General features: G+C 47.5%; 1 protein-coding gene across 8 annotated transcripts; it reads left to right on the top strand.

Annotated features, from left to right (window-relative positions):
- Window positions 1-329: 329 nt before the first annotated feature.
- On the top strand, window positions 330-19060 carry baz1a (bromodomain adjacent to zinc finger domain, 1A). 8 transcript variants are annotated; one of them, XR_014624748.1, is made up of 30 exons: window positions 330-494; window positions 769-908; window positions 1644-1922; window positions 2575-2736; window positions 3000-3104; window positions 3905-3992; window positions 4507-4629; window positions 4826-5065; window positions 5167-5262; window positions 5428-5566; window positions 5947-6078; window positions 7721-8041; window positions 8121-8286; window positions 11663-11770; window positions 11891-11964; window positions 12067-12176; window positions 12285-12520; window positions 12620-12840; window positions 13490-13620; window positions 13706-13839; window positions 13976-14193; window positions 14355-14437; window positions 14547-14711; window positions 14889-15115; window positions 15188-15328; window positions 15421-15599; window positions 15743-15942; window positions 16030-16117; window positions 16331-17374; window positions 18202-19060. XR_014624748.1 is itself a non-coding variant. In XM_084381993.1 (29 exons), the coding sequence occupies exons 2-29, from the start codon at window positions 796-798 to the stop codon at window positions 16504-16506; spliced, it is 4452 nt and encodes a 1483-aa protein (XP_084238119.1). In that variant the 5' UTR covers window positions 330-494; window positions 769-795; the 3' UTR covers window positions 16507-19060. The 8 variants fall into 8 exon arrangements, 2 of the variants coding, with proteins under 2 accessions (XP_084238119.1, XP_084238118.1); XR_014624749.1 differs by having other exon boundaries at window positions 18004-19060; XR_014624750.1 differs by having other exon boundaries at window positions 16331-17690; window positions 18004-19060.
- Window positions 19061-19905: the final 845 nt, after the last annotated feature.

Below are 19905 nucleotides of genomic sequence, written 5' to 3'. Positions count from 1 at the left end.
ACACACACACACAGTAACATGTAGAACACACACACACAGTAACATGTAGAACACACACAGTAACATGTAACACACACACACACACACACACACACACACACACACACACAGTAACATGTAGAACACACACAGTAACATGTAACACACACACACACACACACACAGTAACATGTAGAACACACACAGTAACATGTAACACACACACACACACACACACACACACACACACACACACACACACACAGTAACATGTTAACACCATATCGTTTCTGTAAATGAGCTTCAGCTGAGTGAACACTGAGTTGTCCGAGTTCTGAGCGGGTCCGTGAAGTGGATGAAAACTTGGTCAACAAGCCGCCGCTCCGCTCCGCTCGGCTCCGCTCGGCTCAGCTCAGCTCGGGACTTGTTCTTCAACATTCACCGCAGATTATCTCCTCATCGTTACACAACTCGGTGAAGCTGGTCAGAGAAGTGTTCGTGCGGACTTGTAGAGGGTGAGGGCGGAGGCAGACGTGTGTTTGTGTAGTTTTGGGCTCAAACAGACAGTTTGTGTGTCGGACAGTGAACGTCTCATTTCCATGTGGGCAGATTAACAGCGGCTGTAACAAAAGAGCCGCGCCGCCCCGCGCTCCTTCTGCTCGGTGGATGCTCCGGTCCTCCGGGCTCAGGGCTCCGGTTCGGGTCTGAGGGTGGACTTTGGTTTGTTGTGGGTCACTTTGGCTCTCAGGTTCGGTCTTTGTGACTCGGTTTCCCTCCTTTTTTTCAAAGTGCTGCCGCCGGTGAAGCGGAGCTGAAATGCCGCTCCTCCACAGAAAAGCCTTCCTCCGACAGAAACCTCCGGCGGACCTGCGGCCGGACGAGGAGGTCTTCCTCTGCAAGATCACACACGAGATCTTCAGGAGCTACGAGTAAGTGTCCCCACTCACCTGTCTCACCTGGACGGAGGCCAGAGAGCCGCTGGAGTCCACTTTGACTGACAGTTGGTCGGCTGGCAAACTTCCAGACAACAAACAGAGAACCAAGTTTACTGAGAGTGAAAAATCTAACTTGTACAGACGAGAAAGTGTCTGAGAACAGACGGAGAACAGGTCAGGACAGGTGTGTGGTGTCAGGAGGGGACAGGTGAGCTGTTAAAGCGAAGCTAACCGAGCTAAAGAGAGTTGGCGGCTGTTAGCTGAGTTAGCTAACTGAAGCTGTCAGAGCCGTTAGCTCGATGCTGTTAGCCGTTAGCTGATGACACAGGCCCGCTGTCTGTCACTGAGCTCTGTGTCAATAAAGTTTGAACACCTGCTGAGGGGCTGCTCACCTGTTCCAGCTGCAGTGTAGGTGATGTCTGTCAGGTCAGCATCACACGTCTGACTGAAGGAACAAACTCAGGTTTATAAGAAAAGAACTCAAAGAAATATAAAGTCAGAGTTTGTGATTATTGATCATCTGCTGATTGATTTCTTTATTTTCAGATGTGTGTGAAGAACTAAAAACCAACATCAGACTGATTTTTAATGAGTTCAGTTTGAAGATGAAGCTCCTCAGTGGAAGTTCTGTGTTGGTGAACAGAATAAAAAGTTATTGATCTCAGATCTGTGTTGATGTTGATGTGTGACAGGAGGTCTCACTCCTCTCCTCTCCTCCTGCCTCCTCAGTGAGTTCTTTGAGCGGACCATCCTGTGTAACAGTCTGGTGTGGAGCTGTGCTCTGACGGGGCGAGCGGGCCTCACCTACCTGGAGGCGGTGGAGAGCGAGCGGCGGGCGAAGCAGAGCCTGCAGAGCTTCCCTCCGTCTCTGGTGGTGCCTCTGCTCCACCTGGCCGCTCTGAGCCACCGCTGCAGGCTGACGGAGCTCTGCGAGGACGTCTATGTCTTCGTCAAAGACCGCTTCTTCCCCGGAGAGACAGTGGACGTCACGGGACGCAACGGAGCCCGGTACGGAGACAATGACAACCCTACACGAGTTATCGTTAGTCACAGAGGAGAGAAGAGTGTGAACATTAAATATGATTCAGCTACAACAGTTTGTATTCATCAGTTTTACTGAGGTAATAACACAAACTGTCTCCATCAGTGAATAAACAAGCTGTTCTCAGAGCTTGAGAACAGCTTGTTTGCACTGTTTGAAGATAGAAAGGTGGCAGGGTCCGCCACATATAAACAAAGAGAGTTTTTTTATTTAGTTTGAGTCAGTAAAAATGTTTCCCTTCTCATTATAAAACTACAGAGTGCTCCTTTAATATTTACATGAAGATTTGAATTAATGTTTAAGATTTGTGGTTAAAATGTAGAAATGAAGGATCTTGTTCTGATGAAAGAAGCAGGTCAGAGTTTCAACGAAGGAGGAGTCATCATCTCCTTCCTCCATGATGATGATTATAATCTGAACCTGCAGCTTCATGAGTTTCAGCTGGTTGTTTGTCTGTTGAACACAACAAACAAACACGTTCAGCAGCTAAACAGACGGGTGTTTCCCTCAGGAGCTGCTGGAGACACAAACCGCTAACATGCTAACAAACATGACGTGTGTGTGTGTGTGTGTGTGTGTGTGTGTGTGTGTGTGTGTGTGTGTGTGTGTGTGTGTCAGACATGTGTGTGAGATCCTGCAGGTTCACTCTCCTCACTCGAGCGCTAACGGAGCGCCGGCTGCTAACGGCCACATCAAACCAGCTGGGGGCGACACCATCGTCATCAGCGACAGTGACGACGAGAGCAACGCCTTCCAGAGTCCCAGCGCTCAGGTCAACGGGTCAGTAGGTCAAAGGTCACCTGGTCCTGCGGGGTTTAACCGTCAGCTCGTGTCTCCAGGTCCAGATCCTTCAGAGGGAGCAGTGAGCCGTCTGATTAATGACCTCGAGTGATGTCACATGAATCAGTTGAAGTTAGAAACAGACAGTTTGTTGTTGTGAGTTATAAAGACGTCTGCTGCAGGCTGATAACAACTGTCAGAGGGAGAGGTGCACTGTGGGTAATGTAGGTAGTTAATGATCTGAGTGTGCGTGTGTGTGTCAGCAGGAAGAAGAAGCCTCTGAGTCCATCAGTGTTCAAATACACAGTGAGGATGATGATGAAGGGCGAACACAGAGAACCCTTCACTGTTAAAGCCAATCAGATCAGGTGAGACTGTGACATCATCCATTCTGTGTGTGTGTGTGTGTGTGTGTGTGTGTGTGTGTGTGTGTGTGTGTGTGTGTGTGTGTGTGTGTGTGTGCATTTTGACACTTAAATTACAAATAAAACTAATCGATTACTTCAAGTAACTATTACTATTATTAAAGCTTTCCTCTTTTACAACATGTCTGATACTGATAGATCTGATCAGCTGATATTGATCGATCAGTCTATCAGTCAGGCTGTTGATGGACAGTCAGCAGGTTTGTTACTGTTAACATCTGCAGGAGTGTCTGTTCATCTGATCAGCTCAGTCACCTTTATTGATTAGCTCACGTTACTGATCAGTATATATAAAAGAGGAGGTTTAAAGAGCGCCCTCTGCTGGAGGACGGGGAGATAACTTCAAACTCTGTGATTAGAGACTGCAAGTTTGAATTCAGACAGATAATCAATTAATCGATTAGTGTCGACTGTAATGAAACCGTCTCCGCTCTGTGACGATCTGAAGATGTGTGAGACCAAACACTGATCAGTTAATCCAGAACAATGACCGACAGATGAATCGACAGTGAAAATAATCAGTTTCAGAACAAAACTTGAATATTTAAGTCTTCGTCACTGCTGAAGGACGAACTGATCCTCAGTGGACCGGACCTGCTTCAGGACCGGATCACTCTGCTGCTTTGAAGAAGATTTAATATGAACCAGAAGCAAACAAACGTTTTCAGTTTCTTATAAACTCTCCACAGATGTTTGATGTCAGCTGATCGTCTCTGTGTGGATGTTGATGTTTGTGTGTTCAGTCGTAGGAAGTCCACAGTGTCCAGAGAGAGACTGAAGCTGCTCTTCAAACAACACTGTGAACCTCAGAACGGGACCATCGTACTCAAGGTGAGAATATTAATACCCCACGATGATAAATACAAGAGTGCTGTTCGATGAGGCGTTCAGACCAAACACCAGGCGAATCATCTGCAGGTCGACAATATAACAAAGTTATCATTCACACATCCTCTGAGCTGAAAACACTGCCCTGGTCCGACAGACCTGACGCAGCATCATGATGTTATTTCAGCTTCTGATCCGTTTATTGAGTCGGAACACAGAGAACCTCTTTGTTCTGGTTCAGACTGACAGATTCATTCAGTCTCCGTCTACCTGCTGCTCACAGTTACTATTTATTGATTTTAATTTTGATCTTAGTGGAGACAGACGCTCTGCAGCTGAGACCTGGACACCGGTCAGCCTCAGGTCGAGCTGGAAGCTGCCGTCAACCAGACGCTGAAACTCGAAAATAATTAATAATCCTGCGATCAAATTCGTGTTCTCTTCACGTTTGGTCTGAACGCACCATATGACCTGTTAATGACTTCCTGTGCGTTGACGATCACTTCCTGTCTCTCAGTCCTCCACAGTGATGAAGTACGGTCTGTCTGAACAAACGTTCTCTCAGTTCTTCCCTGATGAGCCCCCCCTGTTCCCCTTCAGCCCCCCCTCTAAAGGTGGAGGGCGGGGCTCACCTGGACAGGTGAGTGATGTCGCTCCACTGATTTAAGTTTAATGTGTGAAAACAGTGTTTGTAAAATGTGTGACCCAGCCATCTGATCAGTGATCAAGTGTTATGAAATGTTTCTAATCAATAACGTGAGCTGAGGGTCAGTGAAGTGTCGCAGGTTCATCTGGATGTTACGTTCACAGTCTGTGATGTCGTGATGCGTTCACAGGCCGGCTCGTCGCTGCTGAAGGCGGCAGAGAAGCTGAAGCTGCTGCAGCAGAGGGAGGAGATGGCTGCAGCCGCTCAGGACAAAGCTCGACTGAAGAAGGAGAAGGAGGAGGCTCAGGAGGCCAAGAGGAGGGATAGGGAGGACAGAGAGAGGCTGAAGGAGGAGCACAGGAGGAGGTTTGAGGAGGAGAAACAGAGGAGGAGGGAGGAGAAGGAGCGCAGGAAGCTGGAGAAGGAGAAGGTGAGTTTTATACTTTATTTTATTTATTAATTAAAAACTGATCAATCAATTAATAAAATCAAAGTGTCTGAGAGCTGAGATGTCTTTACTCTGATCTTCAGGAGCGAGAGAAGCTCAAGGAGGAGAAGAAGAAGTACGCAGAACGTCTGAAACTGTGGAACAAACCTAGAGAAGACATGGAGTGTGAAGACCTGAAGGTCTGTGAACGCACCACAGAGCAGTCACTCTGTTCCCATCCGTTCGTTTGTACAAATAAAGTTTAGATTGAACCATTACTGCAGAAGGATGAAGTAATGGACCTGCAGGTCTGTGAGTGTTCTTCTCTGAACCAGGTTCTTTTTCTGTGTGCGCTGGTCCTACAGGAGCTTCCCAGTCCAGTTCCAGTGAGGACTCGTCTTCCAGCTGAGCTCTTTGGAGACGCTCTGATGGTTCTGGAGTTCCTGCGGGCCTTCGGAGAGGTCTTTGACCTGAAGGACGAGTTCTCCGACGGAGTCTCTCTGGGTTAGAACGTTCTTGTGGTTCTAGTGAAGGCCTGGGAGGTTTTTAACTTTTACTTAACAAATGTTCTTCAGGTTTGCTGAACGTTTAGGTTCTAAAAGGTTCTCGCAGGATCTAGAAGCTGAGTGGCTTCAATTGATGGTTTTCAAGGTTCTCACAATTGTTCTACAGGTGTTTCAGTTCTGACAGTTTCTAGAGCTATAATGTGATTAAATACACGTTCTGTTCTCTGAAAGTTAAGGTTCTTCTTATAGGTTCTCCCTTTCTACAGAGGTTCTGGTGGTCGTGATGGTTCTAGCAGATGTTGTTTGTTCTCACAGATGTTAAGTTGGTTCTATCAGATGTTCCTTCAGTTCTGACAGATGTTCTCTCTTTGTCCTCAGAGGTTCTAGAGGAGGCTCTGGTGGGTTCCGACCCTGAAGGTCCTCTGTGTGAGCTGCTGTTCTTCTTCCTGTCGGCCATCTTTCAGGCTCTTGCCGAGGAGCAGGAGGAGGTGGCCAAAGACCAGGCTGAAGGTACACACACACACACACACACACACACACACACACTATGACGGTAAATCGATGTCAAAACAACCAGAGAGACGCACAGCAGCGTGTGTGTGCATGATTACTTTGTTATGCGTGCGTGTGTGCGTTGTTACGTGCAGATTGTATTTCACGCGTAACAAGAAGCTGCGTGCGTATGAAGCAGCGTGTGCACGTCTGTCTGTCACTGTTTGACAAATGACGTTACGCGTTCACACACACGTGCGGTCGCAGTTTCTGATGCTACGCAACCTGAAGTTGATCTGCATCGCGCGCACCAGTCCGCGTACATGAACGCCTCACGTAGTTGGCCTTTTCATTTTACTGAAGTGTAGTTGACCAGGGGAGGCAGCAGTGAGCCACACACTGCCTGCCAGAATTGAAGAGGAGATATATATATATATATATATATATCAGTGGGACCAGGAGGGTGGATCGTGTCACTCCAGTCATCAGATCTTTGGACCGTCTCCCTGTCTGTCACAGGAGTGATGTTACGGTGCAGTTGGCTGTTTATAAGGCGCTGAGCGGCTTAGGGCCAAAGTACATTTCTGATCTGCTGGTACGTTATGAACCATCCAGACCTCTCAGGTCATTTGGGACGGATCTGCTCTCTGTCAAAACTAAACCGGAGAAGCAGCATTTCATTTTCACGTTCCACGTTGGAACAAGCTCCCTGAAAACCGTCGGTCTGCTGCAGCTCACAGTTTCCTTAAATCAGGATGAAGACTTTTCTGTTTGCTGCCTTTGATGAAATCACATCTGAGCCTTCTTCTCACACTGCACTGTAACTTTTATTTATCTGCCTTGTTTAGTTTTTATATCTGTCTCCTGTCCCATATACTTAATTGTACTTACATTAATGTGATTAATGTCTTTTTTATGATGCCTGTTGCTTTTACTTGCTGTATATTTTATGTAATGCACTTTGAATTGCCTTGTTGTTGAAATGTACTATACAAATAAACTTGTCTTGCCTGGTGAGCTTTACCATAATTTATTCACTCAGATATTTTCTGTGTGTCTCTGTATCTCGTATTGATCGATGGCTCCATCTACTGGATGAAAGTGGAACACAACAACTACGGAGGCGTTCATGTACGCGGAGTGTTGTGCACGGTGCAGATCGACTTCCAGTCGCACATCAGAATCTGCGACCGCACGTGTGTGTGAACGCGTAACAACATTTGTCAAACAGTGACAGACAGACGTGCGCACGCAGCTTCTTGTTACGCGTGACGTAGTTTGCGCACGTCATTTCCGCCTACGTGTGAGCCCGTGACAAAAATGTTCAATTATCTTCATGCGAGCGTTAATGCGTGCGTTCGCAAAAAAAACACAAGAATGTTACACATAGTCACCGAGCGTCATGTGATTACCAGCATGTAGCAGTTGTCACGCGTAGTCACGTGAACGGAGGACCATTATAAGTCAATGAGGAAACTACATTACACGTCAGGCGCTGCTCGCTGCACAGGCGTCAAAGCACGCGTGTGTGACACGTTCAGTTGATACGTGCGCACACAATATGACACGATTCTACCGCCATACACACACATACACACAAACACACACATACAACGTGTGTGTATATTGCATGTATAATGTGTGTATTGTTTATGTGCAGACCTGTCGGAGGCTCTGGATGACGACTGTGATGTCACTCAGTCAGCTCTGAGTGCTATTGCCTCATTGGCTGCGGCCTGGCCTCAGCTGCATCAGGGCTGCAGTCTGAGGAAGTTGGACCTAGACAGCTGCACGCTGTCAGAGATCCTGCGGCTGCACATCCTGGCGTCCGGTGCCGACTGTTACCACGGCAACGCCAAGTTCCGCTACCAGAAGCAGGGTGGCTTCACGCTGACGGACGACCCGTGTGTCGAGTTGCGATTGGCCGAACCAGCGCTGCTGAAGAAGCTGTCAGGCACAGCGGTGTACGACCTAACACCAGGTAAGACAGTAACAAATGATTTAGATAGTTATTGATCAGTTATTGATCAGTTATTGACCAGTTATTGACATGTTTAAAGGGGAGAAGCTGAAGATCCTACAGGCTCTGGTGGGGAAGCTGCTGACCTTGGCGTCCAGCAGAGACCTGATTGAAGACTGTGTGGAGGATCAAAGAGCTGCCAAACAGGAACTGAGAGAAATCAGAGCCGAACAACACCGCCGCGACCGAGAGGAGGCCGCACACAGGTATACACACAGTATACACTGGTATACACACGGTATACACGGAGGTATACACACGGTATACACGGGTATACACACGGTATACACGGAGGTATACACACGGTATACACGGGTATACACACGGTATACACACAGTATACACGGAGGTATACACACGGTATACACACGGTATACACACGGTATACACACGGTATACACGGAGGTATACACACGGTATACACGGAGGTATACACGCTGTATACACACAGGTATACACGGGTATACACACGGTATACACGGAGGTATACACACAGTATACACGGAGGTATACACACGGTATACACGGGGGTATACACACGGTATACACGGAGGTATACACACGGTATACACGGAGGTATACACACAGGTATACAGGGCTTGAAGACCTCCGGCACGGTACCGGAAATCCGGCGTAGGAATATTTTGGTGAAGTTTTTTTTCTTTAATCATCAACATGATAAAAAAAACAAACTGTAACCAGTCGTTTAAAGTGATAGTTCCAACTACCAATGGTACTCAAGGTAACCAAGGAGTTCTAGCCAATCAGAGGCATAGTAGGGCAGGCCTTAAGTTTTCAGGCACCTCGGACAACGTTAGAGCGGTGAGGAGCTGGTTTACTGTATACTGCTAGCATGGATGCCAGCTATATTAAACCAGGCGAAGAAACCTCGAGACGGGAAGCGGGAGTGAAAAATAAGTGGCGCTGGAGTTGGATAGAGGAGGCCGGAGTAGATGCAGACCTGCAAACTAGTCACCTTTCATTTACGTGAATCGTGCAGAACCGGGGAGTTTTTCAAAAAGGGGAAGGGGAGTGATAGAGTCTGGCCTCACTGGAGTGACAATTTGATGTTGTTCAGGCTGGAATAAACCTTATTGGACAAGATGTAGTAATAACTCAGCGGCGACAGCCCGACACCTACAGGAAAAAACCCCACAGAGAAGCACCCGTCCCAGTGTTTCCCATTAATTACCGAGACCATGGCGGCCCGCCACAGTCTCATAATGAACCGAAAATATGTTTATGCTGCTCACAATAACATAACGTTGTGTTTTGCGCCGTTGATTCAGCAAAGTATCTGTGGTCAGCTGGTACTGTAACATAAAGAAGGCGTGATGCTGCGCATTTGTCGGGTTCGTCTGCAGGCGAGTTAGTGTGAAAAGATTCAGGTGTGTTTTCACTCTGCTGTCAACACCGGAGCCGCTGCAGCTGCATGCTCGTTAAATACGGTTAGCGTTAGCTTAGCTTTAACTACTAGCCGCTAATGTTACTCCCTATAGGCATCCACGTTAACCGGAGCTGCGACTTCAGTTTGTCATATTTCACCGATAAGGAGAGAAATCACTGAAAGATAGAGCAATAAGTCCTGAGTGCTGCTGTATTTCATTCAATCTGTGGAAAAGTACAGCGCCGTTCAATATTGTCTGTTTTCAAGCATCGGTTTGCAGCGCAGGACAACAGCAGGACTTTAAAAATTAAAGTCTTAATATCTGAGAGCAAAACCAGCGGAACCAAACGACTCATTTCTGTTTCTGTGCTCCGGTGCTGAGTGCAGTGAAGTCGGCTGGACTCATTTTGACCCAGACTGCGGTGCTGAAAGTCTCAGGAAATGTAAAATTAAATGAAACAGTCCTTTTTTAAATCTTAGCTCAGCTGATATCTCTGTGACCACAATTAGAGTTGTTCCGATTCCGATGCCGGTATCGGAAATGCCTCCGATACTGCCGAAAATGCCGGCATCGGTATCGGCGAGTACTGGAGTCCAGGCACCGATCCGATACCACGTAATTTATTAGCCTAGCTCTGAGATTCTACCGGATACTGTCCGCTGCGTTACGGCTCCGGTACGGTTTGGCTCCATCGACCTCGTCCGGCAACCCCCACCAGCTGTGTTTTGAGTCCGCCACAGCGCAGCTCCGCCGATCAGCTGGAGTTACGAAACCGAGGACGACGAAGTGTTCCCGACTGAAGGATTAGAAGAAGAGCGCGTATTTGTCTCTTATTTGAGGTTTTTGTGTTTGTATCAACACAAGTGTTTTATTTTGAAAATTAACCGGATGTCATGTTATTATTTCGTGTCTGACTTCCTGTCTGCTCTGTGCTGAATTCGGCTTTATACTATTCTTTTTAAAAATAAATGGCTTTCATTTGCTGTATTCATTCATGTTTTACAAAGGGTTTAACCTGAGCCAGGCCTCACCACAATGATGATCATATCACAGTCATGCAGGCGTAGTATGATATATATAATTTTTTATAACACACTGGTATCGGTATCGGTACTCGTATCGGCCGATACCCACAGCATAAGTATCAGAATCGGTATCGGGAGGAAAAAATGGTATCGGAACATCTCTAACCACAATGGCACAAAACATTAAACCTGATGTGAAACAAGTAATAAACACAACACAATGTCAGAAAATAGTTATAATAGTTGGTTATAATTTCTTAGAGCACATGGTGATGTCTTCAAATGTCATATTTTGTCTGATCAACGGTCCAAAATCCAAATATATTCAGTTTACTATCACGTATGGTATGACACAAAAAAGCTTAAAGTCATCTGATTTGAGAAGCTACAATAAATACATGTTGGCATTTTTCCTTATTTGGTTATCAAAATAGTTGCTGATTGATTTTCTGTCAGTCACGTGCATGCGAAATTCTTGTACAGGCGAAGAGACTTAAAAAATAAAAAGATATAAGATAAGAAAGAATGTGAGGTGATCTTATTCTCTCAAAGCCGTCTTTTATGAGAGATTTGCTCTCTCTTTAACTGGGAATCTGGGATATGTCTGGGATTGTAATTGGGATGGATGGATATACTATGTGCCGAGCAAGAGCCATGTAGCAACTTCTAGTGTCAAAACGCTCCAAAAAGCGTAATTTGCATATTAAAATCACTAAAATTTTCTCCCGGGGGAGGATGCCCCCGGACCCCCCACCTTGGTCTGGTTTCGGACCTTGTCACCTTTTTCACTCTCAGGAGTTTGCAGGTCTGCAGTTATGGAGCAAATCATTGTTAAAAATGCTGCAAATCAACTACAATTTCATAGTAACTGATGATCAAAATTTCATTTTTTTGTGAACTGCTCATATTATTAAAAACCTTGAAATTGTCATTCCAACTTCTTGATGTGATACGTGATTGATACTCTCAAAGTGCACCAGATTAATTCATTTAGATTGCAAAATATATGTATACACACGTGTATACACACAAGTATACACATAGGTATATAAACAGTATACACACAGGTATATGAACAGGTGTATATACACAGGTACATTGTATTAAAGATCAATCAGGACAACATTGAGAAGCAGATTCCTGATGTGTCCGTCCTTCTCCTCCTTCAGGGTTCGTCTTCGTAAAGAGGAGAAGCTGAGGGAGCAGGAGCAGAGGATGAAGGAGAAGGAGGAGAGACTGAAGGAGCAGGAGGTGAAGGGAGGACTCCAAGCTAACAGGTAGTGGAGAAACTGACGGCATCTGATTTACTGAACAAAGTCACATTAAATTTATTTTATTTGAGCTGTTATTAAGTTTATTATAATAAATGTCCTTCTGATTTGTTAACATGTTGACAGTGAGACTTCTGTAGAACAAAACACTGAAGAAGACGAGGAGCAAAACTCTTCGTCCAACAAGAAGAAGATGAAAGGTAGATAAATGAATCACTGTACCTTTACCTCGACTGATTTTCATTCTTTCGTGATGCGCCGTGATGCATCCTGATGAGTCATGGTTGTCGTCTCTCCTGCAGCTAAACTGAACCAGAAAGAGAAACAGCAGCTGATGACCTCTGACCCCAAACCCTTGTCCTGCCCCCCCACCAGCCTGCCTGCAGAGGAGCTGGAGAGCGAGCAGGAGAAGGTTAGAAACGGACTCATTAACCACACATCTAATTATTGATCAACTCATGTTTTACTGAGCTGATCGATCACAGTGTGATCTGAACGTCATGTTCATCTCACCTCGCAGGTTCGAGAGCTGCTGGAGCGGATTCAGAAGGCGGCGGCCTGCACCTGCCTGCTGCCTCTGGGCAGAGATCGCCTGTACCGCCGCTACTGGCTCCTCCCCTCAGCCTCCACCCTGTTTGTGGAGGAGGACTGCTTCGGTCTGACGGAGGACATGCTGGAACCAAACCCCAAACCTGCACAGGACACCACCACCAAGATGGAGGACGAGGAGGTGAAGGAGGAGCCTGCAGAGGGAAGGTAGGTGACTGCGTCTCCTTCTGGTCCCGAGTGTGAGGCATGAGGAGCTCAGGTGTTGAGTGATGTTTCTAATGGTCATTAAAACTTCCTGCTGTACAGTGCTGGCTCAAGCCCCGCCCCCCTCCACACATGTGGGCCGCCTGTCAAACGTCCCAACCAATGGTCTTTCTACAACTCAGTGGAGGAGGTGGATCAGCTGATCGAGGCCCTGAACCCCCGAGGTCACCGCGAGAGCAGCCTGAAGGAGGCGCTGCTGCAGGAGAGGGAGAGACTGCAACACCTGCTGCAGGACTGTGACCGGAGCAAGTACAGCCATTCAGGTAAATGTATACAGGTACATATGCACCGATCAGGCATAACATTATGACCACCTGCCTAATATTGTGAAGGTTCCCCTTGTGCAGCCAAAACAGCTCTGACCTGTCAAGACATGGACTTCAGACCTCTGAGGGGGTCCTGTGGTGTCTGGCACCAGGGCGTTTTATAGTGGATCCTCTGGGTCCTGTATGTTGGGGGCGGGGCCTCCATGGGTCAGACCTGCTCCAGCACGTCTTACAGATGCTGATCAGATGGGATCTGGGGAATTTGGAGGCCCGGTCAACACCTCGGGCCCTTTATTGTGTTCCTCCAGCTGCTCCTGAGCAGTGTCTGTGTGTGTCAGGGCACATTGTCCTGCTGGGGGGCCACTGCCATCGGGTAGTGTTGTTGTGATGAGGGGGTGTACTTGGTCCACAACAGTGTTTGGATGGGTGGTGCTGGTGTCAAGTGGCATTCACATGAATGGCAGCACCCACGGTTTCCCAGCAGAACGTCACATTGTGATGAGATGATCAATGTTGTTCACGTCACCTGTCAGTGGTTTAATGTCGTGGCTGATCGGTGTATACAGGTGAATACACACAGGAGGTATATGCACTCAGGTATACTGCTTGTAAAGTACCTGTAAACACACCTGTGGTGTTTGTTCAGATCACCCGGAGTCGTCCCGATCTGTCCCAGAATGCACTGCTTCAGCTGAGACTCTGATGGAGGGCAGACTGAGAGACCTGCTGCTGGACATCGAGGACCGGATCCACCAGGGAACTCTGGGAACTCTGAAGGTAAACACACACCTGGTGGTGAACAGTCGACACAGCAGCTGACATCACACTCACCTGTCTTTCTGTATTGTATGTCTGTGTTCAGGTGATGGACAGACAGGTGTGGCGCTCAGCGCTGGAAGCGGGAAACTACGAGCTGCTGAGTTCCGATGGCCGAGAGAACGGACGAGAGGAGGCCATGGAGGTGGACTCGCCTGCACACCTGAGAGCCAGAGACAGGTAACAAACATTCACACCTGAGAGCCAGAGACAGGTAACAAACATTGACACCTGAGAGCCAGAGACAGGTACTTCCTGTGTGCCTTCCTCCTCTTCCTGTGTCCATGTGTGTTTTAAATGTGTGTGTGTGTTTCAGGCTGCAGGAGCTGAAGGCCGACAGCGTGGCATCCTGCAGCGGCTCTGGGACTCCTCAGGTCGTCAGCAGCTCAGTACGAATCCTGGCTCAGGCCCTCGCTCACATTGAGCAAGGCATCGAGAGACGCTTCCTCAAAGCACCGCTGGGTGAGGATGACTCAAAGAAAGAGCAGAAGACGAAGAAGAACAAGAAGAAGGACGACGACCAGGCCAGTGACGGTACGACTTCCTGTTTAACACAACTCTGAACTGATGTCAGCAGAGTGACGTGAACCTTTACAGATGTCGTCATCATCACTGTCGGTGCTTCTGTCTGTCAGGAGACTCACACTGTCTGTCTGTCCTCCTGTCTGTGTCGGTTCTGTCTCTCTTCCTGTCAGACGGCAGTGACAGCGGTCGGGTCAGTAAGACGGTATTGGAGCGATGGAGGGAGTCTCTGCAGTCCTGCTCAAGTCTGTCTCAGGTCAGACGCATGCGCGCGCACACACACACACACACACACACACACACACACACACACACACACACTTCAGTCTTGACTGTGGGACTAACATGCTGATGTTTGTGTCCAGGTGTTTGTCCACCTGTCCAGTCTGGAGAGAAGCGTCCTCTGGTCTCGCTCCATCCTCAACGCTCGCTGTCGCATCTGCAGACGCAAAGGAGACGCTGACAACATGCTGCTGTGTGACGGCTGCGACCGAGGACACCACACCCACTGTCTGAGGCCCCGCCTCAAGGTAAATACAGGCCACACCCACCAGTCGGAAACTGTTAATGACTGTACAAAAACGGCAGGTCTTTACAGTGCTTTGGAGAGTTAGCCTGAATTAGCATCATGCTAACACTGTCACATGTTCTGGTTCTGATTCTGGTCTGGTTCTGTGGACTGTAACTGTCTGTCTGTTGTGCCTCAGTCGGTCCCAGAGGGCGACTGGTTCTGTCCAGACTGTCGACCCAAACAGAGATCTAGCCGCCTACCGTCCCGTCAACGCTCATCTATCGACGAGGAGGAAGAAGAAGAGGAGGATGAAGAAGAAGAAGAAGAGGAGGAGGAGGAGGAGGAGGAGGAGTCAGAAGAAGAAGAGGAGGAGTCAGAGGAAGAGGAGGAGTCAGAGGAGGAAGAAGAAGAAGTCATCGTGAGGTAAGTGTGGAAATATTTCAGCTTCGTCCATCTGCTCTGAGATCAGCTCAAACAGCAGTTTATCTTCTGCAGCACCAAGAAGAGCTTGGCCCCGCCCCCGAAAGGCAAGAACCAACAGGCCACGCCCAAGGGGCAGCAGGCCACGCCCAAAGGTCAACAGGCCACGCCCAAGAGCAGCACAGCATCAGCAGGGAAGAATTCATCAGCCTCTAAGTCAGTATCTGTTTGTCTGGTCCCAGTTCATTGTACAGGATACCAGTTCACTTGAACTCTGATCCCAGTTTACTGATTCTGTCCAATCACAGATCCTCAGGGAAAAAAGCCACACCCCCCACCGTGAAGGCCAACACGGCGTCTGGAGGTAAACCTGCCGCCCGCTCTGGGAGTCGAGTCAGTGCCCGTCTGAGCCACGAAATCCTGCCGACAAACAGCAACAGCAAGACCTCACCTGGTCAGAGCGAGGCCCGCAAGAGACCGCCAACAGGTAAGGACCAATCAGCACACAGTATCGCCTGTCAACAGGTAAACAGCTGGTTTCAGACAGGTGTATGTGGAGCTCTTGTCTGAACTGGACCTTGATGTTTAACATCAGTAACACCAGTTAACCTCTCCCCTCTCCTCCCCCAGATGTGACTCCCCCTCCTAAACCCTCCAAACCCGTCCTCCCCCCTTCATCCTCCGCCTGCTCCTCCTCGTCTTCGTCCAGTCGGCGCTCCTCCGGCAGGAACCACGGCGTCCACGAGCTGTCGGCCTGCGAGCAGCTAACGGTGGAGCTGGTCCGACATGAAGACAGCTGGCCCTTCATGAAGCTGGTGTCCAGGACTCAGGTACACACACACACACACACACACACACACACACACACCTGGATACATATACTACACCTGTCTGTCTCTGTGTCCACCCGTCTGCAGGTCCCTGACTACTATGACATCATCAAAAAGCCAATTGCTCTGAGCACCATCAGAGAGAAAGTCAACAACTGTGAATATCAGACAGCAGGTGAGGACGGACACACACACACACACACACACACACACACACACACACTGAAGAGTGAAACAGGAAGTCAGTTTTGAGTGACGGACCAACATGCCAGTTTTGGAAAATATGTTTTTATTTCGCTGTGATAAAGGAAGTGGAACTGATGTCTGTCTCTGTCTCTGTCTCTCTACCTGTCTCTCTGTCTGGCTCTCTACCCATCTGTCCCTCCAGGTGAGTTTGTCTCAGACGTGGACCTGATGTTCTCTAACTGTCTGCAGTATAATCCTCGTCACACTAACGAGGCGAAGGCCGGTCACCGCCTGCAGCAGTTCTTCCACTCAGAGCTCAGCAGACTCGGCCTATCAGAGCGCGGCCCTGCCCCGCCCGCCAAACGCTCCCGACACTGAACCAAACGCACCCTCTGACCTCAGCGTCAGGGATGAGACCTGGTCCCTCATGACCTCTGACCCCTGTGACCTGTCAGTCTGTACTGTGATGAAACACAGAGGTCAGAGGTCATGAAGATACAGTTCACCTGAGCTCACCTGAGACACACAGGTGTCTCCTCACTGATCAGCTGATCAAACCCTCCTGAGTCGATAGTGAAGTGTTAGTTTTCCTCTGACCTGCTGACTGATGCTCAGGTGTCTCCTCCTGTCTGTGTGGACGGACGGGGACATGTAACAGACATTCCTGTGGTGCTGTAGGACAGACGGACTGTAGAGACAGACAGACAGCCAGTAGAGACAGACAGACTGACTATAGAGACAGACAGACTGACTATAGAGACAGACAGACAGGTCTGAACCACTATATAAATAAACTGGAGCTCTGTACACTGACAGATTTCCCATCAGGCCGTCTGTCTCTCAGGGACTAAAGTTCACATGTTTTCTAAATGTGCAGCTGTTTATACTGAAGCAGAGCGTCACCATGGCAACAAGGGCTCAGGCTAAGGTCACAACCTACAGAAGTCTGTGGAGGCCAAAATGAAATGTGATGTTCCCCCTGATGTGACAGAAATGAAACGGTGAATAATTACTGCCTGAACACGACTGATGAGTTAGAGAGCTGTCAGCTGTGGCTCAGGGCCTTCTCCAGGAAGTGACCCTTGTTCAGCTGTTATCACCTGAGCCGAGGACAACACCTGCAGGTCATGTGACCACAGCTGAGCAAAGTCCAGAGATACATCATGAAATGATTCATGGTGACGGCAGCAGGACTCTCCCAGTCTGATGCCTCAGTGTCATCACAAACGGATCCCATCGCAAACAGGTCCCATCAAACAGATCCCATCGCAAACAGGTCCCATCAAACAGATCCCATCGCAAACAGGTCCCATCAAACAGATCCCATCGCAAACAGATCCCATCAAACAGATCCCATCACAAACAGGTCCCATCAAACAGATCCCATCGCAAACAGGTCCCATCAAACAGATCCCATCACAAACAGGTCCCATCAAACAGATCCCATCACAAACAGGTCCCATCAAACAGATCCCATCACAAACAGATCCCATATCAAACGGGTCCCATCAAACAGATCCCATATCAAACGGGTCCCATCAAACAGATCCCATCGCAAACAGGTCCCATCAAACAGATCCTATCAAACAGATCCCATCGCAAACAGGTCCCATCAAACAGATCCTATCAAACAGATCCCATCGCAAACAGGTCCCATCAAACAGATCCCATCAAACAGATCCCATCACAAACAGGTCATATCAAACCGATCCCATCACAAACAGGTCCCAACAAACAGATCCCATCGCAAACAGATCCCATCACAAACAGGTCCCATCAAACAGATCCCATCGCAAACAGGTCCCATCAAACAGGTCCCATCACAAACAGGTCATATCAAACAGATCCCATCACAAAACAGGTCCCAACAAACAGGTCCCATCAAACAGATCCCATCACAAACAGGTCGCATCAAACAGGTCCCATCACAAACAGATCCCATCACAAACAGGTCCCATCAAACAGATCCCATCACAAACAGATCCCATCGCAAACAGGTCCCATCAAACAGATCCCATCACAAACAGATCCCATCACAAACAGGTCCCATCAAATAGATCCCACCGCAAACAGATCTCATCAAAACGGGTCCATCGCAAACAGATCCCATCGCAAACAGATCCCATCAGGACAGTTGTCACCTTCAGTTTGTTTCGGGCAGTATTTAAATATTAACTGAAAACTGGATTTAAAATGTTTATTTGTGTCGTCATCAGGAGACAAATAAAAAATGGAGACTTCCACAGATCATAACCTGAATATCTCTAATAATTAATGAGGTCACCACCCCCTGAAACATACAGGCCACGCCCCCGTCACCATGTTTCTTTATCAGTTAAAAGAAAAGATCAAAGTGGACAAACAGGAAGTCAACATTTAATCAGACAGGTGTTGACATTAAATCTCTGACAGGAAGTTTGTGACCTGCTGTGACAGAATGAAGCCTTAAAGGAGCAGTTCAACCTTTTTATAAGTTCTGGTCTTTGTTTCAGTGAGATGTTCAGATGGATTCACTCTCATGTATGAGTCAGGTCGTTCTTAGCTTAGCTTAGCTTAGCTTAGCTTAGCATAATTACTGGACATGAGGTGATATTAATGATAAAACAGAGAGAATAACACGTACTGTTCCTTTAAGAGTCGGAGCTGCTGTGGCCTCTGTGATTTGTAGTTTTTGTATTTTGACTACTGCAACGTTTTTCCTGCTTTAGGCTCATTAGTTCTTCTTCTGTGGTGTTAGAGTGTGTGTGTGTGTGTGTGTGTGTGTGGAGGTCAGCTGTAGACACTACACTGGAGCTGCTGAGCCTCCTGCTGTCTATTTATTTAGTTGATTTCTTTATTTATGACTGATAGCCGCCGTCTGCCTCCTGACGCTCCTCATGTTTCTCTTTGTTTTCATGTACAAATAATAAGAATAAATGACTTTTTATAACCAGCTGCTGCTTCCTGTTGGAGTTATTATTTAGAGTATCTGAGAGATGTTCACTGACAGGAACAGAATGTTTTCATACCCATTCTGCTGTACTTTGTAGTAAAATGTGTAAAACATGAGTTTTCTTTATATTAAAGAAAGAAAAACAGATCCTCACACAAGAAACAGAAAAAATAACATTTGATTGTCACATTTCATTTCTGACTTAACTGAACTTTCCCAAATGACTCTTATTCTAATAGTTTTTCTGCAGTAACGTCAGTATTCACTCCTTTCACACTTTTTTATTTTTACTATCACATTTATATTTCTTGCAGCTGTCGCCTGGTGACATCATCAGATGAAAGAAATACTCAGTTTTAGTAAAATCAGACTGAGTCCGATGGAAGAACAACAGTTATAGATGAAAAACGATAATTAAAGCTGCATGCAGCGATGAACAGGCCCTCGCAGTCCACGCACGTCGGGGCATGCTGCTGTCGCTTCACGTTGCTGTCGGCGCTTGTTCATGCAACAACTTCCGCTGAGGAATCAAAAGTGAAGGCAGGAAAGCTGTTCTTTTGTCATATAGCAATAAAAGCGCTCCCTATTGGCGGATTTGCACAACATTTTTCACAAACTGTCATCGGGGCATTGGGTGGGAGGAGTTTGAAAAAGTAGGTTTGCGACATTCAGCAAATTTGTGAATGGAAATGTAGCGTGAAAGTGGGCGTGGCCTACATCACACAATTCAGCTGTATGCAGGGAACACGTAGATATAAGGTTTAACAATGTGCGGCATGTTATGTGGGAGTTATTAGGCAAAAACTTTTTTGTGTTGATAATAGCGCCACCTGCTGGTCATTTTT

This window comes from Pagrus pagrus (genome assembly GCF_965226575.1).
Source record: "Pagrus pagrus genome assembly, chromosome: 18".
Lineage (NCBI taxonomy): Eukaryota > Metazoa > Chordata > Actinopteri > Spariformes > Sparidae > Pagrus > Pagrus pagrus.
This window is presented reverse-complemented; position numbering and strand designations above follow the sequence as displayed.

Bases quoted from the DNA above. Each gene is read 5' to 3' on its own strand.
- baz1a (XM_084381992.1), top strand. From the start codon at position 796: ATGCCGCTCCTCCACAGAAAAGCCTTCCTCCGACAGAAACCTCCGGCG. The intron at 5,567-5,946 runs GTTAGAACGTTC...CTTTGTCCTCAG, and splicing joins CTCCGACGGAGTCTCTCTGG to AGGTTCTAGAGGAGGCTCTG. The intron at 11,965-12,066 runs GTAGATAAATGA...TCTCTCCTGCAG, and splicing joins CAACAAGAAGAAGATGAAAG to CTAAACTGAACCAGAAAGAG.